Here is a 25834-nt window from a genome sequence, read left to right on the forward strand (position 1 = left end):
CTAAATTTATGAAAAAATTGATTAAATGTTTTTACTGGACATGTTTATTAGCAAAAAGTCAAAAAGAATTGTTTCTTTTCTCAAAACTGGCGGTCTTTTTTTTATAGTGCAAAAAAAAAAAAAAAATGCAGAGGCGATCAAATACCACCAAAGAAAGCTCTATTGCGAAAAAAGGGACAAATTTCATTTGAGTGCAGCGTTGCATGACTGCGCAATTGTCAGTTGAAGTAATGTAGTGCCATATCGCAAAAAATGGCCTGATCAGGAAGGGGGGTAAATCCTCTGGAGGGCAAGTGGTTAAATGGTAATCACCGCTAGGGCACATAGAAAACAATTGTTTTCTGTGTGCCCTGTTCGCACTGGGGATCAGGGGAACAGTACGGTGAGCTGTGGTAAAACATGTAGAATGTTACCACGGAGTACAGGAAGGCTTCTCAAACAGTGTGATTCAGTGAAAAGCACAACTGACTGCAGCAAAAAAACTGACAGCTGACTAAGGCTCCATTCTCACTAGTGCGACTTGTCATGTGGCTTTGGACACAAAGTTGCCTGACAAGTTGCAGCCCATTGATTTCAATGGCACCTGTTCCAATATATGGCTAAAGGCAAAGCTTTTTTTTTTGTAGATTTCAATAGAGTGGAGAGGGATTAGAACACCTGTCATGTTTTATTGCTGTCTGTGCCCCCCCATTAGAGAGATTCACCCTCTGTTTGTCCTGTTTACCATTATCATTGAAAGTGAAAGTAATAGAAAATCCCACATTTTCGGTAGTCCCCAGAAAAGGGGACAAATCTTCTGATGGGGATGCTAGTTCTGGTGACCTGGGGGACCCCCAAGGAATTCTCTTTAAATTGAAGAAGCTTGGTGGAAAATTGTTGGCCAAACAGTGAGTGCAGCCTATCAGATGCAGTCAAGGTGTAGGTATTGTCGCAGCCAATGGAGTAGCGGTTGTCAAAATACATTAGCCAGCAGGGGCAATTCCTCTAGCCATGATGTTTAGTGTGGACAGGGAAATAATGTGCATGGCTAGCTGTGCTCTCTCAAGTATGTATTGTTTTAATCGCTTCCAGACCGCCCTATAGCAGATAGATATACTGCTACAGGGCAGCACAGGTGAGCAAAATCACGTATATATACATGTGATTTTGCATTTCCGGGTAAGAGGCGTGCGCCCTACCCACGGTGCCGTTTGCGGCCGTCAATCACCGGGTCCCGGCCAGTGATTATTTGCTGGCGCCCAATGACTGCAGAGCATCTCCGACAGGGTTTACTGTTTGTAAACAAAACAGTTCTCCTCCCTGTCAGCTCGTGCACACTGCTATGGATGGCTGTGAACAACACAGCCATCCAAAGCAGTGTGATTACAGTGAAGCACAAACACATGGCCCCATAGTTAAACACACCCAGCACACAGTTAACCCTTTGATTGCCCCTCAGGTTAACCACCTGTTGCAGTGAAGGGGGAGCCCCACTGCAAGGGTATTTTTTTGTTTTTCCTACAGTTTAGCTTTAATGTATAAGGGTATTCCTTTAGGCTTGGCTCACACTCCTGCGATGCGACTGATGCCATTTACAGTGCAACATTGTATATTCTATGGGGCCAAGTAGCACTGTAAAAATCGCATCAAAGTACTGCAGGAACCTTTTCCAAAGTTGCACGTGTGCTGAGTCACATTGAAAACAATTAGATTTGCCTTGTTATGAGATTCTGTGCGACTCAAGTCATGCGCTAGTGTGAACAAGGACCTATAAAAAATTTGAAAAGTAAAAAGAGTAGCTCACAAAAGCACACAGCTATGCTGCCAGAAAGTGTATTCTGTAAAGAGGATTGTATGGTCAGCAATGAAAGATGGTTGGATGCTGTGGGTTATTACTTAGAACATTTCCATAAATATACCCATAAGAGTTCACCTGGTATGTAGCAATACTAGGGTCATTGGTTCGAATCCCAGCCATGGCACCACCTGCCTGGAGTTTGCATGTTCTCCCTGTGCCTGCATGGGTTTCCTCCCACACTCCAAAGACATGCTGGTAGGTTAATTGGCTACTGTCTAAATTGTCCCTAGTATATGTATGTATGAATGTGACTTAGGGACCTTAGATTGTACGCCCCCATGAGGGTTAGGGACTGATGTGAATATACAATATATATGTAAAGCGCTGCGTAAATTGATGGCGCTATAGAAGTACCTGAAATAAATGTTAAAAAAAAGGATGATGGGAAATTACTAAATGTCTGCTTCTTTGCTAGACAGGCTGGAAACATACTCCATGCTAATATATATTGACAGAAATAAGTGGTCTGTGTACAGGAAAAAGGCTGATCCTACAAAAGCCAATAAAGGATAAGAACACATCTTTGAAGATCAGTAAGAAATGTTAATATGCGCAAACAAAAGGTAAAAAAAGAAATAGGTTTTTGTCCACTTGCAATCAGCAAAAACGCCATATACCTTTGTACCTGGTGTGTGCACAGAACTCAAAGGTTCAATGAACCCCAAGGGCTCCTGGCATGTCAACTGCAGCCAGAAGCAGATCGGAAAAAGGGTGCAATATGAGTGACCATGTACATGAAACCTAAAAAGCTCCAGCATTTAGCTACAATTTAAAAATAAATAAAATGAGAAAACATTTTCTAAAGAAGGTCACAACGCAAAAAAGGTGCTCTCCTAAAAAGATCAACATATCTTTACTAATGAAGGTCCACATAGAAACAACGGCACTACAAAAATAGAATGTCAGCTAATATCTGGCCTTATTGAAGCTGCAATTTTCACAAAATGTATTGCATTTTATTACTGGCTGCACTATCTGCTTTGTTTTCAGTAGAGTAGGGAGTAAAACATCCATCATCCCCCCCATCATCTCAATGTAAATGGGCAATTATAGAAATCTATAGAACTATACCTTCCAGCTCAGCTATATAACATACAGCCACCAGTATACTGTAGACTTGAGCATTATGTATGTACAGTATATTATCTTCAGTATAAACAATAGGACACCAGAATTCTAGTTGAAAAAAAAAAAAACCTCTGATGAACAATGGGTTATATCAAAGTTATATCATCTCATTGTAATACGAGTGTGCTGAATGAGTTCTGTGCTGTGGTGGTGATATATTTTGTACCGCAGTATGAGTATAACAAGATGCCACCAATGAAAGCTTTGATCCAGCAGACCGAAGGGGACAACTCAAACTATATTACTACTGTATATAGGCCTTTTAGGAGTTACAAACATCCGGCTTACATACAACTCTTACTTAGGCCTCATGTACACTGCTGATCCTAAATTTGAGTTTAGGAGCTTTTGGCATTTTTTTTGCCAAAGTCCTTGGACACACAGTTCTTTATTAAGTTAAGTTCATGTACACATAGGCTTTTACCAGAGTTTGGGAGCAGCAGAGTTTTGGGGCAGTTAAATGTCCCTCTCCTGAATGCAGAAGAATTGCGTTTAGGAGAGGAACGTTTTGGGCACAAAATGCTAAACGCGGCAAAAACACAAGCAAGCATTTAGCGTTTGGGCATTTATTCATGTCAATGGAAAATACTCTGGCCAATCAAATAAATAAATGTTCAAACACTAAGCGCGGGTAAAACGCAGCACCGCGTTTATGCACGTGTTTTTGCAGCGTTTAGCATTTTCTGCTGCCATGAGAGCTAAACATCTAGGGAAGTTAATGTGTACAAGAGGCCTTAAAGTGTTACTAAACCCAGGACCCGGGACTCTATTCACTGTATATGGTCTCCCACAGTACACAGAACATGGAAATGCAATTATTTTAGTAAATATAAACTGCTGAATACCTTTTCTCATCAGCAGTTACAGCAGTCTTGTGACTTCTATCAGGTTCCAGCAGAGCACTGGCTAAAGCTTGAAGGAGGAGTTTTCATTCTCGATTGTCCTAAGATGCTGCATAACCCCTGACCCTCTGTCTGGACAGCGCTGTTGGCCCTGTGCTGATGACATGCACGCTCCCAACAAAAAAACAAAAAAACTAAACTCTGTAGCAATACACAAACTGAGCATGTGCAGCTTGCCCCCAAGGCTCTGTTCTATCAGCAGAAGGATTGGGGACAGTAGAGGAATGGGAGGAGCAGAGAAGACAGGATCAAACATCCTTTTTACACAATGCGGAGGATTAACCCCTTAGCTTCCACAGGGAGTATAAAAAAAAAAAAAGCATGATTTACTGCATATACAGACTGATTTTACGGTTGTGGGTTTAGTAACAGTTTAAGAACGGAGGCTGTGTGACGTCATGCTGGTCCCAGAAATCGCCAGGCGGCCGCCTTGCTGCTCACCACATACTGCCACCTACTGAACAGCAGACCTGTCGGCAATCTCACGTGACTACATGGCCAGTTAACCCTCCCCTATGCTAGAAAAAAAATATATTTTTTTTGCCTAGAGTTACACTTAAAAAAAATATACCTGTTCCAACTTACATACAAATTCAGCTTAACAAACCTACAGAATCTTGTTTGTAACCAGGGGACTGCCTATACATAAATGTCAAATAAGGTTTGTACTGTGCACCATAACCTCATATAAGTCAACCAGGAACCAGTAAATAACTAACAGGAATAGCCGGCTAAATTCTTCCAAAAGTCACCATCCACTTGAAGCAAGGTAACAGGCCTAACAGGATGAACAGGAGGAGCGCGAGTCAGTTCACAACATAACTGGAAACTGTCAAGCAACAATCAAAACTGCCTGAAGTGTGTCTCCAACCCAGCACCATGGACTGCAGCTGTGGGGGCATGAAATGGTGCTGATGTGATTTGGTGTAGGCCACCACATCCAAGAAACAGTGCAGAATCATCAGCACTAAACTGCATTGCTACCTAACACAGGCCATGGGGGCTGTACAGTCCTGAAGACATGAACTGACACATCAAAAACAGTATCACAGCAAGGGCAGACATAAGGATTATAATGCAGCAACCCATGACACTACATCTACTGGATACTGAAATATTGTAATGGCAATACACAAAATATCTGCTGAGGTTTAAGAACAAACACCCTGCCACAATGTCCTGATGCATGAGAACACCAGCGACACAGGATGTCAAGAGGTGTACACAAAAATCAGCACTAAATAAAAAAAAAGTCATGCAAATGGCCTGGTGGTTCTACATTTGGACATATGTATTGCAATACTAAATTGAAATGTCATCAATCAGACCTCCACTCATTAAGATAGTGTTCCTGTTGAGGACAATGCAAGACAAGCTGGTAATACCAAACTGGCTCTATGTGACCCAATAGGACTAAAGATAGAATGCGCTAACCCAATGCAAATAATATGCGCATACTTCACGTTAACATGAGGTTCACTTCACACATCTGAAAAGGATCTTCCAACTATATGGCCAATCTCTTGCCTTGCTTATGCAAAAAATTCTGGTATTGCTAAATAGAGTTTGGGTAAAAGTTAGGTTTACTTGGAAACCTTTAATCTCTTCTATTTATTCTGTACACTTTTTGGAGACCTTTTTAAGAAAAAAAAAAACCCTCTGAAAACAGAATACCATAAATTACCTACTGTATTTTCCAGCCATACAAAAGGTTCTATTATCATCTCCAAAATGCTCACAATCACCTGTCCACCTGATATTGATAGCGAGGCAATGAGGAGTATTATCACAGTCAAACCCCCTTTCTACTTATAATGAAAAATAGAATTATAATTAAATGAGAAATTATATTAAGCAAACAAGCACCTGCTTTATAATAGTAGCATTAGGGGAGGTAGATGGGCACAAAAGCCTTGGGCTCCAAAATGGTCATAAATGACCATGAAGTACCTTGTCAGGATAGGACAGAAAGAAGAGAGTTGCTAATGGAGCCGGTTCCAAGGCTGTATGCAACCAATGAAGTCTGGATTGTCCACTTGCCTGTTCTAGACAAGTGACTAAAGCTGGCCAAACAAAAACAAAAAAATACAAAAAAGCAGGATTCCTCCATCTTCATAAGCGAGGTTGATGGAGGAATCCCTTCTGCCAAGACAGTGGGATTTGGTGATGTCAGAATACACTGATCAGTGGATGTAGTAGCTGAGTGACAAAAGCTTTTCTACTAGTTAATTTGGCAGAAGTCAATTTAACGATTAACATCTGTCAAACAGGGATGGCCACACACTGTACAAATCATTAGTAAAACCTCATCTGGAATATGCAGCTCAGTTTTGGGCACCAATTCACAAAAAGAACATTGGGGAACTGGAGAAAGTACAGAGAATGGCAACCAAACTGATAAGAGGCATGGAGGAGCTCAGCTATGAGGAAAGATAAGAGGAACTGAATGTATTCGCTCTTGAGAAGAGGAGATTAAGGGGGGATATGATCAACATGTATAAATACATCAGTGGTTCATATAGTGAACTCAGTGTAGATTTATTCACCCTGAGGTCATCACAGAGGACAAGGGGGCATTCTTTACATCTGGAGGAAAATAAATGTAATCTCCATACACGGAAAGGTTTCTTCGCAGTAAGAGCTGTGAAAATGTGGAATAGACTCCCTTAAGAGTTGGTTCTGGCCAGCTCAGTGGATTGCTTTAAAAAAGGCCTGGATTCTTTCCTAGATACACAGAATATAACTGGCTACGAACATTTATAGGTAAAAAGTTGATCTAGGGAATATTAGATTGCCTCTCAGGGAATCAGGAAATAATTTTTTTCCTTGCAGGAGCAGATTAGATCATGATTTACTGGGTTTTTTGCCTTCCTCTGGATCAACTGTGGGGTTTTTTTTGTAATAGTTGAACTGGATGGACTTTTGTCTTTTTTCAGCCAGACTAACTATGTAACTTAAAAATTCAGCTGTTCCCTGCTGAAGTGGTTAAATTTCATCCATCTATGGCCACAGAGAGTGCTTTTGCACACGGCAATAAAGAAAAAAAAAAAAAAAAAAAACTGATCTGAACACAGGTGCACTGTTGTCTATGGCACAATGTTGCATAACAGCAATGAGTAGTAGGCGTAGTAAGAATATTTTATTTTGAGTACAGTAATTTATGCACATTCATGTGTATATATTGCAACACAGGCAACAAGGAGGATCAAGAAGAATTTTACGCATGTATACGCATACATTCTACTTGGGAGCTGTCAACTAGATCCTGGGTATAAACATTAGTAAATTCTTATATTTGTATGCAAGAGCCCTGAGAACTAAGGTGCTGTTCACACCAGAACATGGTGCTGGAAACCTGTTTCAGTGTACATTTCCCACACTGCGTTCAAAAAGCACTGCTGCAGGTGTCAATGTAAAGTAAACAATACACCAAAAGCAGTGCGTTTGCCTGCACCGGATCGCATGGTGCAAAAGTATGATGCAGTGGAGTGCAATCTGAGCATATTTAAAAAGAATGGACTCAAATTACACAACACTCAACTGCATGAGAATCACACAGAACGAGCTGCATGTTCCTATGCAATTCACATGTAGTTCAGCGTGGTGTGATTCCTAGTGTGAACCAGCCCTAAACTCCCTGTCAGAATGACAGCCTTGGAAACTGTACCATTGAAAAGCAACTTCTATGACCGGAGAAGGTCCCCCCCTAAAATCTGCAAGGGATTGAATAATTATTTTCCCCATTGTTGTTAGAAAGCCAAAAGTAAATCTGGACATAGATTTCATTCAAAATTTTCCATTATAAGAATATTCGAATTACTAATCATTGGTGGGGTCAAAACAGATATTAGTCTTCAACCCCAGTAACCTGAAAACTCGATGGAGCAAGATGGACATTTTTCTCTCAAACTAATTCATTTTTTCAAAAGCAATCTGGTTTTTGCTCAGAAATGTCCATTCACTTCACAATTGAACATTTGAAGTTCTTTTTAATGGCATTCACCAGGTCATTGAACATACTAAGAATTTTTGTGCAAATGTTAATTTGAAAATCTACAAGTTTACAGTATGTCCAGCTTAAAAGGTGGTTCACCTATACCAAAAAAAACTGCCTATGCAGGTAAGGGGAGTCTGTAGATTAAAACAAACTGTGCAGCCTTGACTAAAGTTGAAAAACATCCTTGCTAAAACTGTACTTCCTGAAAGACTCCCAGGGATGGCATCATCCCATCCTGCCTTGTTGCCAGGACAGTCCCAGAAATTACCATTCATCCCCATCATCACAGGTGCGAGCTCTCAAACCTCCGCAAATGTGTGGCCCACTATCACCTCCGTTGTAACATCATGTAAAGGAAATTTGTAAATTCTGTATGAAATTGTATTCTACAATTTTTTTGCCTACGTATTGTACACTGCACTCATTGTGCATACAGCACTAATAATGTTCTCGTTACGTTTGCATTCTTTCAAGCCCCGATTAGAAATTAGCCTGCCTATGTGACGCCCCTTGTTACCATAAAAGTACAATTGTAATATTAATGTGATACCTATGTATTCATATGTATAAAAAGCTTCAAATAAACAGAATAAACAGAATAGTGAATTGGAAAGATGTTGGGTGTATCCCTACTGCAGTAGTTATCAATTTGGAACCACTAATCATTATGAGGATAAGAGTTGCCCATCTATAAAATTTCAGTGTTAATGTCTAGAACAGATGGCGAGCTTTGCCTTGGAGGAGATTTACAGGTGAGAATCCGAAACGAGGAGCTCAAGACGATCTTGCAATTTCTGATAATCAGCCAGCTGAGGTAAGCACTTTGCTTACATTTTGAGATATCAGAATTCCTTGATCGGTAAGGCATTTTCAGGGGAAAGGGTACCCATTTTACTCCCATTAATTGAACTGTATTGATTGTTTATATGTTATGTTGACACAGTCTACTGTCCTTTGGAGTGTTATAGAAAAGAAAAGGAAGAATAGTGCTGGTTAAAAGGTTATATGAAGCACACATCTGCTGTAATAGATCTAGAGGCAAGAGGGTATAGGCACATGTAGAGAAGAGAGAAGGCTGGCCAGTCACTATCGGCATTACATTCAGTTTTAAGAGAATGAAAGGTAATGAAAAAGGTACCCAAAGAAAATGCACAGCGCAGGAGAAGCGCTAGAGAACAGAACCGCACTGGTTCTGCCTATACTGAGCCTTTAGATAAAATGGTTAAAGTGGGCAGGGATCCCCAATGGGTAACAGGGTTACCAAGTCCACAGGAACTAAGAATCAGGCAGATTAAACAGCTATGTGAGCAGGATGGATGAAGTGTAATAGACAATGTAACATTAGACATAAGGGGAAATTGTGATAAATTGTGGAATTTAGAGTAAGGCACCGCAACTAGTAAATTCCAAAGTGTGGGGGGAAAAAAAAAGCCAAAAAACAGAGAAATGAGAGTCAAATTGTATGGAAATACAAATTTTTGGCCCTGGCCCAAACAGAATACTTTATATGTGGTCAGAGAAGGAAGATGGGATGAGCACTATGGCTGCCCGTCTGATCATAAGAGCAGGAGTAAATTGCATACGGGATTACAGTACATGGGATGAAGGGATATCAGAGAACAAAATAAAGAAAACTAAATTTAGGCAAGAAAATTTTGGAGAGAATAAAAAGTGAGAGCATGATATGCATGTGTTGGGGGAAATGTAAGCAAGAGATGATTGTGTATGTGTGTAAATGGGTTTGCTGGGGTTTTTAGTACTGTAGATTTTATGATAACTGGCAAGGACACATATAATATGACTTCGAGTTTTCAGAACATTATGTGCCAGTGTAATTAATCTAATAAACAATGTGATCACAGTAATCGTGATAAAATTAAATATAAATTTAAAAGGGCATATAGTATGTATTAAATATCACAAATTAACCGCTTAAGGATCGACCTATAGCAGATATACTACTGCAGGGCGGCACCTGCGTGCAGAATCACGTATATATGTAATTTTGCAATTCAGGGTAGGGAGCGCGCGTGAGCCCTCCCTGCGCTGCCATTCGCGCTGGCGGATGTCAATCATCGGGTCCTGGCCGGTAATCACCCGCCAGCGCCAGTGATTACCGAGCATCTCCAACAAAACAATCTTCCTCCCTGTCAGTTTGAGCACACTACTCGGGATAGCTGTGCACAGTACAGTCATCTGGAGCAGTGTACTTACAGTGAAGAGCACACCCCCTGCCCCTAGTAAAACACTCCACGCACACAGTTAACCCTTTGATCACCCCTCACATTAACTCCTTTCCACCCAGTGCCATTAGTACAGTGTCAGTGCTTTTTTCTTTAGCACTGATCACTGTATTGGTGTCACTGGGGTGTCAGTTACACAAAGTTAGTTCACCACCAGTGTCAGAATGTCCGCCGCAGTCACTGACTGCCACCATTACTAGTAGAAAAAAAAATCCCATTGTCTATACCGCCATTAGTAAACGCTATAACTTTCATGTAAACCAATTAATTTACACGCATACGTATTTATGATGAAATTTGATTTTTTTGATTTTTTTACTGGACATGTTTAATAGCAAAAAGTAAAAAAAAATTGTTTTTTTTTTTCACAAAATTGTCGGTCTTTTTTTGCTTATAGCGCAAAACCGCATAGGCAATCAAATACCACCGAAAGAAAAATCAATTCGTGGGGAAAAAAAACAAAAGGACACAAAATTAATTTGGGTGCAGCGTTGCATGACCACACAATGGTCAGTTAAATTAATGCAGCGCCGTAACGCAAAAAAATGGCCTGGTCATGAAGGGGGGTAAATCCTCAGGAGGGCAAGTGGTTAAGTATACTTTGATAGTGGAAAAGGTGCATTTAAAAAAGGGAAATGAGGTAAAGCATCCTCCTTTAAGGAGATATATCGATGTAACTCCAATTAGGGTGTAATTTTGAGATTATCACTCCAGTGTTCATTTCTGATAGGTTAATTTTTTTATTCATATAGATATATTTTAATTGGTTTAGACAATCTTTAGATGGAAATGGAAGATAGGTTATAGGGAAAATGTGTAATTATTATTATTATACAGGATTTTTATAGTGCCAACAGTGTGCAGAACACTTTACAATATACAGGCATACCTCGGTTTATGAATTTAATTCATTCTGCTGGTCTTTTCTTATTTCGAAAAATTCGTAAACCAAAACTCAGTTTCCCATTTGAATGTACTGAAACCAATTAATCTGTTCCGGAGGTCAGAAAAAAGTAAAAAAAAAAAAAAAAAAGTCTTTTATCTGTTCAAAACTCTTTATAAAGTGCACTTTAAAAAGGCATAGTACTGTAGAGGGGCATGATTAAAAAAAAATTGGAAATGCATTGAAAACCAATTCATCCGTTTGTATTGCAAAACAAATTTGGAAACCGAGGTGTTATTTTCAATGAATTTTCATTCGTAAACCAAAAATTACGGTAACCGAATTCACAAACCGAGGTACGCCTGTAACGGGAGATGGTACTTTTACAAAAAAACAAAACAAAACAAAAAAAAAAAAAAGAGTATTAAGAGGGTCCTGTTTATAAGCACTTACAATCTAATAGGGTAGATATGGGGTTACTTTAGATTAACAGGAGCTGGTTATATTTCAGCTGCCTTAACACTTAACAGAGCCTAAATGGATGGGATACATACAGTGTATGTATGAATGTAAGTTAGGGACCTTAGATTGTACACCCCTAAGGGTTAGGGACTGATGTGAACGTACTATATATATGTAAAGCACTGCGTAAATTGACGACGCTATACAAGTACCTGAAATAAAAGAATAAAATATACAATTGAATGTAAAAGGTCTGATAATAACTTGATGCATGGTCTATGATGTGAGAGTAATAAATAAAATTATAACAAAGTCTACGCACATTGTTAGGATAGATGCCACCTGCAGCCATCTGTTTTCTAGTTTCTTGATCTGGCTGATGATTTTCTGTTCCTTCATATACAGATTGTTGGTACTTGTTTTTATTTTTGATGTGGATTATGAAATAATGTGTCCCTTTTCCTTGGAAGTGCAGTGATAAGTAAAAAAAAAAACAAAACTTTGGATTTCCGGACAACTCTGCATGACCGCACGGTATTATCATATATAATGTTGTGACTTTGGAAAAATATGTAAGATGGAAACTAAGGATTTGCATTTAAACTAAAACAACAGAGCAAACAAAGAGAAATTATAATATTGCCAGGAAAAGGTTGTCTTTTTAAAACATGAAACTGGAGTTCTTACACAGAGCATGGTAGGAAAAAACAAGCCATTAAGATATATTTTATGCAAGCTGGACCCAGTAATGACTGGTTCACCCGGTTATATCAGAGCAGTAGCTGTATGCAAGGTGCTACTACACAAAAAGGTACAGACATTAGTTTTGGTCAACTATTCAACTTTAATGATCTCACATCTTGTGCAGCAATTATTGCAAACAGTCCAACTAAATATTTGTCAAATGCAAGGGTCACAAAATATAAATTTATAGTTACTTATGTACAAATATACAGTATCTCCAAGAAGTGAGTACACCCCTCACATTTTTATAAATATTTTATTATATCTTTTCATGTGACAACACTAAAGAAATGACACTTTGCTACAATGTAAAGTAGTGAGCGTACAGCTTATATAACAGTGTAAATTTGCTGTCCCCTCAAAATACCTCAACACACAGCCATTAATGTCTAAACCGCTGGAAACTAAAGTGAGTACACACCCCTAAGTGAAAATGTCCAAATTGGGCCCAATTAGCCATTTTCCCTCCCTGGGGTCATGTGACTCGTTAGTATTACAAGGTCTCAGGTGTGAATGGGGAGCAGGTGTGTTAAATTTGGTGTTATCGCTCTCACTCTCTCACACTGGTCACTGGAAGTTCAACATGGCACCTCATTGCAAAGAACTCTCTGAGGATCTGAAAAAAAGAATTGTTGCTCTACATAAAGATGTCCTAGGCTATATGAAGATTGCCAAGACCCTGAAACTGAGCCGCAGCACGGTGGCCAAGACCATACAGAGGTTTAACAGGACAGGTTCCACTCAGAACAGGCCTCGCCATGGTCAACCAAAGAAGTTGAGTGCACGTGCTCAGTGTCATATCCAGAGGTTGTCTTTGGGAAATAGACGCATGAGTGCTGCCAGCATTACTGCAGAGGTTGAAGGTGTGGGGGGTCAGCCTGTCAGTGCTCAGACCATACGCCGCATACTGCATCAAATTAGTCCGCATGGCTATCATCCCAGAAGGAAGCCTCTTCTAAAGATGATGCAGAAGATGCAAACAGTCTGCTGAAGACAAGCAGACTAAGGACATGGATTACTGGAACCATGTCCTGTTGTCTGATGAGACCAAGATACACTTATTTGGTTCAGATGGTGTCAAGCGTGTGTGGCAGCAACCAGGTGAGGAGTAGAAAGACAAGTGTGTCTTGCCTACAGTCAAGCATGGTGGTGGGAGTGTCATGGTCTGGGGCTGTATGAGTGCTACCAGCACTGGGGAGCTACAGTTCATTGAGGGAACCATGAATGCCAACATGTACTGTGACATACTGAAGCAGTGCATGATCCCCTCCCTTCAGAGACTGGGCCACAGGGCAGTATTCCAACATGATAAACAACCCCAAGCACACCTCCAAGATGACCACTGCCTTGCTAAAGAAGCTGAGGGTAAAGGTGATGGACTGGCTAAGCATGTCTCCAGACCTAAACCCTATTGAGCATCTGTGGGGCATCCTCAAACAGAAGGTGGAGGAGTGCAAGGTCTCTAACATCCACCAGCTCCATCATGTCATCATGGAGGAGTGGAAGAGGACTCCAGTGGCAACCTGTGAAGCTCTGGTGAACTCCATGCCCAAGAGGGTTAAGACAGTGCTGGAAAATATTGGTGGCCACACAAAATATTGACACTTTGGGCCCAATTTGGACATTGTCACTTAGGGGAGTACTCACTTTTGTTGCCAGCAGTTTGGACATTAATGGCTGTGTGTTGAGTTATTTTGAGGGGACAGCAAGTTTACACTGTTATACAAGCGGTACACTCACTACTTTACATTGTAGCGAAGTGTCATTTCTTCAGTACTGTCACATGAAAAAATAGAATAAAATACTTACAAAAATGTGAGGGGTGTACTCGTTTCTGTGAGATACTGTAGCGATGAAAAAGTTGTACCACTGAACCCAGCCACCTTACTGCCTATATTGGAGGACGCGGACAAAGAAAAACCACATATATGATGTTGTAAGAATCAGCTGCTGTGAGTCCACTGCAGGACACGATCCCTAAAGACCTGGATATTTGATTTTTTTGTAGATTTGATTCCGGTTTTATACAAAGGATGGCTAGACCCATACTGAATATGCAGTTATCACCCAGAAGGAAGCTCTGTATTCAGAGTCAATGCATTCTTCTTCCCCAGGTCAAGAAGCAGAGCTCCATGCTTTAGCAAAGCCTGTGAGCTATCAAAACAGTATACATTTAAATATAGATAACAGAGAATGCAAGAGCTTTTGGTTCCATTTGAAGGGCTAGAATTTTTTTTTACCTCGGCAGGTAAACCAATCAAGCATGCTAAGTTAATTGATTGGCTGTCTACAGCTTTCCAGCTTCTTGCGGAGGTAGCCATACTAACATTAAGGCTACTTTCACATTGAGGAGTTATTGAAGCATTTTTGCGTTAAAAAAGCGGCTGAAAAGCTGAAGAAAAACACTTCCCTATGTATGTGAATGTATGTCTATGTATGTTTTCACACTGAGGTGTTGCATTTGCAGTGCAGTGTAAAAACTCCTGCTTACAGCATCTTTGGGGCATGTTTAGTAGTGTAACTAAGAAATGTCAGTTCATATGCAGTTTACAAAACTTGAAGGAAAAGTCACCTGGATCCACACCAGACACTGCAAAAATGACTAAATGAAAAGTAGCGGAGTTTAATTTTCCTATTGGAAGCACAGTCTGGGGTACTATTTATTCAAATGTTTTAACCACTTGCCCTCCTGAGGATTTACCCCCCTTCCAGACCAGGCCATTTTTGTGTTACTTTAACTGACAACTGCACAGTCATGCAACGCTGCACCCAAATTAAATTTACATCCTTTTTTTTCCCCACAAATAGAACTTTTTTTGGTGGTATTTGATCGCCTGTGAATTTCTATTTTTTGCGCTATAAACAATAAAAAGACCAACAATTTTGAAAAAAAAAAACAAAACAAAACTATATTTTTTACTTTTTGCTGTCCAGTAAAAAAAATTTTAAAAATCAAATTTAGTCATAACTTTTGGCCAAAATGTATTCTGCTACATGTCTTTGCTAAAAAAAAAATCCCAATACGTGTAAATTAATTGGTTTATGTGAAAGTTATAGAGTTTACAAATGGCGGTATACATACTGGGATTTTTTTTTTTTTTTTACTAGTAATGGCGGCAATCAGCAACATAAAAAACTGCTGCCAGGAGAAAAGGCGTTTAGGACTAGAGATGGACAAACGCCCAGTGATCATGAGGTCTAAAAGTGCCACTGATAGGTTCTCCAAAATATGAAATAAACACAAGGTGCTGGTGATACCTTTGTAATAGCCTTGTAGGAGGGGTGGGGGCATAATACTGGGACAAATCTCAAGAAGACATAAGAAAGCTGTTGATTCAAGACACTGGTACCTTTCCACTGGGTAAAGTTAGGCAGCTGATTTGATTTTCTTTCCATCAGCACAGGTGGAAGGAAAGTAAATCGCTGAATCCCCCCATAAGCACAGTCAGTGTGCTCCATTGTGTTCTGCCGTCAAGGGGGGTTTCATGGGAAGCCTTCCTAATCGCATGTAGAAAAATCAGACAGGCTGGTTGTACCCAGGTCGATCGATGGATCGACTTGGGTACAATCACCCTGCCCATACATGGATCAATTCTCGGCTGGACCCTGCTGAACCAGCCAATTTTGATTCACGAATGGCCAGCTTTGACCTATAGCCGTAATTGTTTCAAGTTACATGTGCGGACTGACCATTCGAGCACTCGGGCACCGCCCGAGGGCCCGGGGTCAGTAGGGGGCCCCATAAAATGCCCCTAGTACCTTTTTTATAGGCTTTTTTGGGTGTGCTTTGAGTGTGGGCAAGGACACGGGCCCCATGATCCCTTATTGCCCAGGGGCCACATGAATTGTCAGTCCGCCCCTGTATCATGTAATTATCCTGACTACTCTAGATGTCAGAGCAGATCTGCTAGTAGGCAAGAAGAAATGTTTTGTGTATTTAGCTCCTGGCTTTTTTACATCAGCTTGCTGGTTTTTGGTTAAGATAAGCCTTGGTCAGAGCAGATGTTCCCATCCAATAGCAGCGTATGCATGACAGTAGCTCATATTTCAGACAATGTGCTGTTCAAGGCAAATCATTCCTGTGGAAAACAACACTGCTGAAACAAGATCCTGCAATAAATATTTAAAGCCACAATAGTCAAATAGCACCATATGTGACGTTTAGCACAAGCTCATGGTCTACCCAGCAGCTTTACCTGTCAAAGATCCACAAATTGCTATCATTTAACCTTCAGCAGCGGCAGAAAGAGAATACTACCCACAGACAGACTCGTGGCATAGATGTTAGAAAAGGTGTTAGAATGTTCATAGATCACAAGTCTCTGAAATAAATAAAACAGGATATGAAAGCAGCAGTGTGGTTAGAAGAGAGAAGTGGCCGTCCGGATCTACACAGAGTCTGGACTAGTTAGAATGGAATGAATGACGTATAAGAGATTTACCAGCACGGCCATCTGCTCCTATGGATAAGACAAAGTGACAACGCCAAATGCTAATGTGGGCTACACGAGCCCCCACATTACGGCTATTATATACAGCTGCCAATTAAAACACTATTCAATCCCCAAACAATGTAATCCAGGGGTATGGACATTTTTGAAAAAACGACTTGTCCAGGGACTAAATCGGTTTCCCAATTTACTTGTCCCTCATGACAATCTACTTGTCCACATAATAAAAAATAAATTTGAACCAAAACCGTATTTTAATCAGAGGTGATTTTAGGAATGTCTGGGGCTTTTAAAAACAAAAGGGGCTTTATGGTGACTTATGCAGACCATACATGGTTCGAATTCTGAACAATTTTTTGTCCGAAAAATCAAAACGTCATTCGCTCGGTAATCCAGTGGTGCCATCAAAGGATTTTGAAAATCGGCCAAACAAGTCATAAAGTTCACCCCATATAACAGGCAAAACTTTGTTCCTTCCAGGTCATGGCTCATGCGCATATTCTTTTCGTAAAAATTATCATATGATTTAACCATCGAGTCGAAAATCGGTCGTTTTTCACGAATTTTCCAACTTGCTGAAAAGGGGAGAAACCACGAAAATCGACCGGTGCCATTGACCCACTAAGAGCAAAAATCAGCCGATTATTCTTAGGCCCGATTTTCAAAAAAAAAAAAAAAAAACGGTTGAATTTTGACCCATGTATGGCCAGCCTTAAACGCGTAATAATTTTAACATTGTGTGGTTTATCTCCTCCTCCCCTTCCTGCCTGTCTCCAGCACCGCACCCGGGAAGCAGGGAAGGGAGAGACCTTGCTGCTCCTCAGGAAAGGGGAGTGTCGGACTTATCCTTTATCCCTTTCATTGCCAGCAACAATTTTGCGTTCTTTTGCACACATTTACAAAAATCATCTTAGGCTTGAAGATTTTATAAAACCAACAAACATATTTTCTGAAATCAGAGACCTTAGAGAATAAAACAGCAGTAGTTCCAATTTTTTATGTCGCACGATATTAATGCAAATTTCAGTAAAAAAATACAAGTAAGTTACTTTTAGGGCACAAAAAGCAGTAAATTATTCTTTTTTTTTATAGAATATAAAAGATGAGGTTGCAGCGAGTAAATAGATATCCAACACGTCAAACCTTAAAGTTGTGCGCACTTGTGAAATGGCGATCAACTTCAGTACTCTAGATTTTCTATAGTGACACAGTTAAAGCCCCTTATAGGTCATCAGTTTAACGTTACAGAGGAGGTCTGGTGATAGAATTCTTGCTCTCATCCTGGGGTGCGCGGTGATATGTAACGTGTACTGCAATCGTCACTTTCATGTGTAGGCGCCCCAGCGTGTGCTTTTACGTTTGTATGTGCATATATGTGGGGGTGGGGCATGTTATGTACTTAAGTGTAACTTTCATTTTTCAAAATGAAAAAAAAAATTTTTTTTTTACTTCATTTTTTTATCACATAGGACATAGCGGAACACCGATCACTGTAAGAGACCTCTGTGTGAGGTCCTGATCATGTGATCACTGATTGGCCAATCAGTGATCACATGAATAGTAGTAAGCAAGATGTCACTTCTGACATCATTGCTTACTACGTGTGAAATCTGTGAATGATCACAGAGGTCACATGGTACAAAGCTATTCACACCAGCCTTGTAACACTTGACAAGCTGTGACCAATCACAGCTCTCACAGTATTACTCAATGGCTGTAAGAACACAGCAAGAGAGGAGAGATTGTTGCTTTTACAGCTTTTATGGGTGTAAAAGCAGTCAGTGTAAAGTAAAAAAAAAAAAAATCACCACCCCCCACAAGTATGTAAAGAAAAAAAAAATCATCACCCCCCCACAAGTAGTACAGTGTCACTATGGTGACATTGTACTGCTAAGGTGACAGTATGTAAAAAAATAAATATAAAAAATAAAATGTAAAAAAACATTTTTTTTGAAAAATTATAATTTTTGGTTATTAACTAATTTGGGTTATTTTTTTTTTTACTAAAAAGATAACTGAATACATTTTGGCCAAGATTTATGAAGAAAGATAATTTATTTGCAAACTTTTGTAAGAAAAACACTTTTTTTGGACTTTTTCATTTATGTAGCAAAAAAATAAATAAAAACCCCAGTGGTGAATAAACCAAACTAAAGTTTTATCTGTCTCAAAAAAAAGCTAAAAAATTAATATGGGTACAGTGTTGCATGACCGCGCAATTGTCATTCAAAGTGTGACAGTGCTGAAAGCTGAAAATTAGCCTGGACAGGAAGGGGGTAAAGGAGTCCAGACATGAAGTGGTTAACAGACCAAGCTTTCCAGCAAAACTGGCAGTTAGATGGGTGAGACAAACCATTGAATACAATGGTCAGCTTTACTTATTTATTTAAAACCTTTATCGCACAAGGCAACCAAAAAAAAAAATGGTAGCTGCAATTGCCTAACAAAAAGTGTTCACTGGAGTTTACTTTCAATTTGTTAAGCTGGCCATAAATGTGTAGATTTTCAGACATAAAATATTCATAAGAAAAGTCGTATGAAAATGCTCGAGCACACCCCTTATGACTACGTGCAATAGCACGAAACGTGTCAAGGAGGAGCTGTACGCCATGACGTCACGCTGCCAGGGCCTCGGACAGGCCCGGCAGCCATCTTAGATTGCATATGATCAGTGTTTGTTGCTTGTATCTTTTACCTTGCTTTTTTCGGATGGATTAAATAAATATTATTGAGGAAATTACTATACTATGGGCATCCTTCTTTCTGGCTCTTTATGAGCTAACAAACCCACAGAGCCCATCACGGAGTACGGCTGAGGTGCTGCAGATAACCCAGTGGAAGGGGATCTCTCTGACCAGACCAGGCTGTGTGCATCCTTAAGGGGACCTCCGGTTCACCACATTACTTCTAAATGCGTATTAATGTTACGCATCTGGTGAGTGCGTAATCTTACCACATTCCAGGCACATCATCGAATTTTCATTCTAGCATGTGAAGCACTTATTTGAGATCATTTTCATCTGGATCTCCACATTTTCACTTTTATGGACATTGAATTGTCTTTTATATGATATTGACAATTAGTTATTGTCATTTGTTCACTACTGCCACTGTATGATTATTAGCACTTTATACTGCTTTTACAGTAATGGTTCATGATTAAACACGTTATTGCATTAGCACTCATTTTGCACCTGTCACTTTTATGGACATTTTTAATTTTTGTATGGATATTGAAAAATATTTATTATCATAACTTTATCACTATTAACATAATAGCTAATCAGTTTAAATAATTTATTTACATGATTCATCATTGGCCTTACACTGCATTTATATTTTGATGGTCATCAGTGTAGCAATCGTACGCACCGAGATGGACGCGGTCATCCATCTTGTTAAGAATCTTCCATTTTGTATCATCTCTCTTTCCCAAATCAGGCTTCCTCCTCCAATTTCCCCCCTCCTTCAGGAACGTGGTCTGTGTGTGTTTGCGGAGTTCAAAAGGCAACAGGCCCCAGTGGGAGAGCTCCAGGGATGTAAATCCCACACTAGCTAGGTTCCCCTCTGTCTGCAAGACCCTTGCTGGAGAAGGGGTCATCAAGCCATAAACCAGCCCTCACTGAGCTTCAAAAGACATTCCAGGTGGTCATAAAAACAGAATTACATTTTAAAACCCAGTTTTCCATATCATTTTATATCTCCAAATAGGAAATAATTACGCAAACATGATACACATAGTCGGATGACTCACTGTAAGACAAGTCGCCTGGTATATTACACCCCCTATCTGACATACACAGGAGAGCAGAAAATTATATCTCCTTAACCATTCAAGCAGATATTTCATATCTAACCGTTCAGCAGATGATTCTGGGTATTAATCTACTCGTGGATAGAATGTTATATGTACCTAGGAAAAGTTATTGGCCATAGTATAATTTGGGAAGGCTTTGGTCAAAGCCTGAGCTCCCCGCCTACACATCCCCCTCCCCAAAGGAGACAATTGGTTCTCTGAGTCAGGGAGACACCCTGTGGAGTTCCTAGAAAAACTAAGCTGAGCAAGGCTGAGCTAAGCTGAAGAGTTCTCCCTTTTTTTTTTTTTTTTACATCGGAACCAACTTTGGGAGAAAACGTCCTTTTTGCTCAGAAAACTTGAAAGCTGCTTAACCCAAGGCTTTTGGCAAGTACTTTATCTAAATTAATTTCTGTTATCTCTTTGCTGTGCTATTGCTTTCTGTATATTTATATATCTTTTGGCTACATCTTTTTCTGTAAATATTTTTATTGCACCCTTTTGACCTTTTAGTAATAAATCTTACTTTCTGAAAGAGTTGAACTTTTTCTAAAGCTCTTTAATGTAAACTCAGAACCCCTGCCTCAGAAAAGCGCTACTGTGTGTGTTTTAAACTTCGGTATATCGCTGCCTGCGGTGACAGTGGTATACCGACGATTATTCAAACATCATAGTGTTATTGCTGATATTGCCAAGTTTCCTCTCTGTACAAAAAGGAGGTGGTGGCAGTGTGAAGGGTTAATTGCATAATTAACCTGACCCAGTAACAATCGCACTTAAGCTGCAGGTACATCAATTGTGGTCCATTAAATGGAAAATCGTTGGTGCAGCTGGGCATGCCATTGTTACGCACGTGACAGTACGGTTTTAGATTGGCTAGTCCTTCGGTCACGAGTTTGGTGAGAAGGGCTGGGTCTGACGCCGCGATCGTCACAATCAGTGTCTCAGCACTGCACCTATATTTATCTTATTGGTTTGGAGGTTTTTATTGGTGCGTTAGCTGCTCATGTTTTAGCGCTCGCTTGTCTGCTTTTATATTTACGTTTAGCCAGTATATGTGGTTAATGTTCAGAAATTACATTCATTTTAAAATCAAATGTTAAAAGCAAAAGAATTTTTGAACGCCATTCACCCATTCATTGAATGTTCAAAGAATTTCCGTACTTTTATTACGAATATTGTTGCCCGAAAATTCTCACGTGTATGGCCAGCTTAAAGCTGTCCATACATATAGAGATTTTCGTTTCTAGAATATTCATTTGATTTTCTAAATGTTAGTGGGGTCAAATTGATGTTTGTTTCAACAACAGCGAGTAGAAAATTTGAAGGGGCAGGAAGGAAAACTTTTCTCGATCAAACAAATTTTCGGCCAGTGTATGTGGTTATCATTCGGAAATAAAATTTATTTTAAAATCGATTAAAAGCAAAATACAATTTTTGAATGATATTCGCCCATTCATCAAATGTGCAAAGAATTTTCATACGACTTTTCTCACAAATATTCTCGTCCAAAAAACGATGTGTGCATGGCCAGCTTAAAACAGGAAGATTGTTACTGGCAGGATCACCAGGTGAAAAGAAATAAGAAAACTGATGGAGTTACCACATCTTAGTTAGGTAAGCTGTAGTATATTCCATTTTTGTTTTTGGGTTTGCTACGGCTTTAAAGTAACACTACACTCTGGTTTCAAAAATTATGTTCATGTAGTGCTGCTCTCACGTGACTTCCTGTTAGAGGGTGGCTACGTTCATTCTCCATGGTCCCACTGTATGTAGGAATTGAGCCACTCACTCTTGTGCACTCCTTAGATGTGACTATGGGATATGCAGTGTGCATAGAGCAGTGCACATGACCACAACTAATATGCACTGCTTGTCCCAAACAAACAGAAGTGATGGGGAGAAGGAGAGGTTTAGGTGCTCATGGAGGACATTAAAAGCAGGCAAGGTAAAACAATTTCCAGAAAAATGAATTACAGGGCTATTAAACTGTGTCTTATTGACACCTAGAGCTGGGCTTGCAATTGGGGACACTGGTCAAGGGGGAGGAGTCAGGAGCCTCAGCAGTTGAACCAAGCATAGGAGGGTTGTGGTTGCTCTGTGTAAACCACTACACAGAGCAGGTAACTAGAACATGTTTGCTATTTTTTTTTTTTTTAAAGCTGGCCCTTTAAGTAGTGGATATGTACAGATTATTTGTGGAGAATAAGGATATAGTTTAGTATCACTTTAACCGTTTCCAGTCTGCCCTATAGCAGAAGCACTGCTACAGGGTGGCACAGTTGTGCAAAATCATATTTTATATATATACACACGTAATTTTGCAGTTGTGGGTAGGGGGTGCGCAAGGCATGAGCACCCTACACATGCCACTATTTGCGGCCTCAGCTGTCAATCACCGGGTCCCGGCCGGTGATTACTCACCGGCGCCTGGTGATTGCTCACCGGCGCCTGGTGATTGCCCACCGGCGCCTGGTGATTGCCGAGCATTTCAGACGGGGAGAACTGTTTGTAAACATTACAGTTCTACACCATCAGCTCATGTACACTGCTTTGCATGGCTGTGCATAGCACAGCCATGCAAAGCAGTGTGCTTACAGTGAGGCACTAACAAAGGACACAGTGTAAAAAAAAACGGCACACAGCACAGTTAACCCTTTGATCACCCCACGTTAACCCTTTCCTGTCCAGTGCAATTAGTACAGTGTCAGTGCTTTTCATTAGCACTGATCACTGTATTGGTGTCACTGTGGAGGTCAGCGACACCAAGTCAGTTCCCCCCAGTGTCAGAATGCCCACCGCAGTCCCATTATAAGTCGCTGATCGCCACTATTACTAGCAAAAAAATCCCAGTATCTATACCGCCATTTTAAACGCTATAACTTTCACATCAACCAATTAATTTACATGTATTGGGATTTTTTTTAGCAAAGACATGTAGCAGAATACATTTTGGCCTACATTTATAACGAAATTTGATTTTTTTAAATTTGTTTGCTGGACATGTTTTATAGCAAAAAGTCAAAAATATTTTCTCTCAAAATTGTCGAGATTTTTTTTTTCATAGTGCACAAAATAAAAACCGCAAAGGCGATCAATTACCACCAAAAGAAAGGTCTATTCCTGGGGAAAAAGGACGTAAATTTCATTTGGGTGCAGCGTTGCATGATCGCGCAATTGTCAGTTAAATTAACGCAAAATATGGACTGGTCAGGAAGGAGGGTAAATCCTCTGGAGGGCAAGTGGTTAACAACTGAGATGTAAAAAAAACAAAAAACAAATAGCAAAAACTCAACAATATAAAACACACACTACTGAAACATTTGTGTCACCTGAGCTACCCTATGTTTTGTCATAAACATAAATTAACAGAACCCAGAAATAGTCCTCTATTCTAGAGAGCCTTCTGAGGACCAGCAAAGGGAACCACTTGCCCAAACTGGATCCCTTGGCCTTGCAGGTCCCATTCCTAGGAGCTCCCACAGGATCATCCTTGGCATCATCTAGGCTCAAGGTCCCAGCACCACTCTCCCACTGACACCAGCCCAGCATCCCACCTCTGCAAATTACCCTAAGGAGGCCCTACCTACTGCTTCTGTCCAAAATCCCATCCATGGCATTGTTGTGTGCAGGGGCCAAGAACAATGACTTGAGTCCAGGACCAAGGGGAGCACCCTGCACACAGCCCAGGCTCAAGGGGAGCACCCTGCACACAGCCCAGGCTCAAGGGGAGCACCCTGCACACAGCCCAGGCTCAAGGGGAGCACCCTGCACACAGCCCAGGCTCAAGGGGAGCACCCTGCACACAGCCCAGGCTCAAGGGGAGCACCCTGCACAGGCTCAAGGGGAGCACACAGCCCAGGATCAAGGGGAGCACACAGCCCAGGATCAAGGGGAGCACCCGGCACACAGCCCAGGATCAAGGGGAGCACCCGGCACACAGCCCAGGATCAAGGGGAGCACCCGGCACACAGCCCAGGATCAAGGGGAGCACCTGGCACCTGCCACACGAACAACGGGAGCACCCTGCACAGGCTCAAGGGGAGCACCCTGCACACAGCCCAGGATCAAGGGGAGCACCCTGCACCCGCCACACGAACAAGGGGAGCACCCTGCACCCAGCCCAGGAACACGGGGGGGGGGGCACCCATCTCCCGCACACAGGCCAGGTAATGATCCCAGAGACTCAGGGTCACCACTGAGGATGTCTCCTATGGCCCCCCCACCCTTGAATGTCATTGTGTCTCACCATAAATCATGGCCAGCCCAGTCTCATGCAGGAATCGAGCCCTCCTGTGTTTGAAGAGCCATATGGTGAGGATAGTTAAGGTCAGCAGCAGGATGAATGTCAGCAGGCTCACACTGTCCTGCCTATGGCTCTCCTCAGCCTCCTTCTCAGTAGCGATCTCCTCCATGGCGCTGTCCTCAGCACACGTCCAGGGGATCCATGGGATCAGCACATACAGGAGGCTGAGCATGCTTGTGTCTGCACCGCACTCCAGTCGTGGCTTCTGGCTGCTTCTTCCCGGACTCCAACCTACGCCGGCTCTTATCTATTGCTCAGCAGACTCGGCGCTCGGTATCCTTCCTCCTCCTCCCGCTGATGATGACAATTACACGGATCTCCAATGCGCAGAATCCCCGCTCTGAGCCCATTGCGACTGCCACAGCCGCGCTTCCCTACTGCGAGCTGCACCGCACAGCACGAGACCGCCCGGCTCCGCCCACCGACACGCCCCTTACGGGGGGGGGGGGGCAGGCGTGACACTGGCTGTGTTATTAGAGACACTGCGTGTAATCAGCAGGACCCTAATACCAGGTACCACGGAACATACACCCCACTTCCATCCTCGTGATGAAGCACTTGTCCACCAGTGCACGTTTTCCATTGTTCACACACGATTTCAAATCTGGATTTGTTTTGCTGGAATTGACTTCTAGGGCTCATTTACACCTGCTTCAACGTTAGCGCTTACCACTGCAACATGCTTTTTTAATGTACTTTTGCTGCTTCCGTGATGCTTTTTTGCAGCTTTAAGGAAGCTTGGCAAATGCCCTGTGTGGGACCTATCAGATCTCCTGTTCAGTAGTAACCCTCATCTCTGCTACTCCCCTGCTCAGTAGTAGCCCCCAGCTCTGCTGATCCCCTGCTCAGTAGTAACCCCCAGCTCTGCTGATCCCCAGCTCAGTAGTAACCCCCAGCTCTGCTGATCCCCAGCTCAGTAGTAACCCTCAGCTCTGCTGATCCCCCGCTCAGTAGTAACCCCCAGCTCTGCTGATCCCCCGCTCAGTAGTAACCCCCAGCTCTGCTGATCCCCAGCTCAGTAGTAACCCCCAGCTCTGCTGATCCCCAGCTCAGTAGTAACCCTCAGCTCTGCTGATCCCCTGCTC

At 41.3% G+C, this 25834-nt stretch overlaps 1 protein-coding gene across 2 annotated transcripts in view; it reads right to left on the bottom strand.

Annotated features, from left to right (window-relative positions):
- SLC9A7 (solute carrier family 9 member A7) overlaps positions 1-25154 on the bottom strand; it is a 106788-nt gene extending 81634 nt beyond the window's left edge. Inside the window, exon 1 of one of the 2 annotated variants that reach the window (XM_089693514.1) lies at positions 24693-25154. In XM_089693514.1, coding sequence (XP_089549640.1) covers positions 24693-24921 — 229 coding nt within the window. In that variant the 5' untranslated portion in view covers positions 24922-25154. The remainder of the gene's footprint in view (positions 1-24692) is intronic. The other variant, XM_089693515.1, reaches the window with a different exon arrangement.
- Between the last annotated feature and the right edge of the window lie 680 nt (positions 25155-25834).

This window comes from Staurois parvus, unplaced genomic scaffold (assembly GCF_062004578.1).
Source record: "Staurois parvus isolate SC_StPar_1 unplaced genomic scaffold, SC_StPar_1.0 ptg000634l, whole genome shotgun sequence".
Lineage (NCBI taxonomy): Eukaryota > Metazoa > Chordata > Amphibia > Anura > Ranidae > Staurois > Staurois parvus.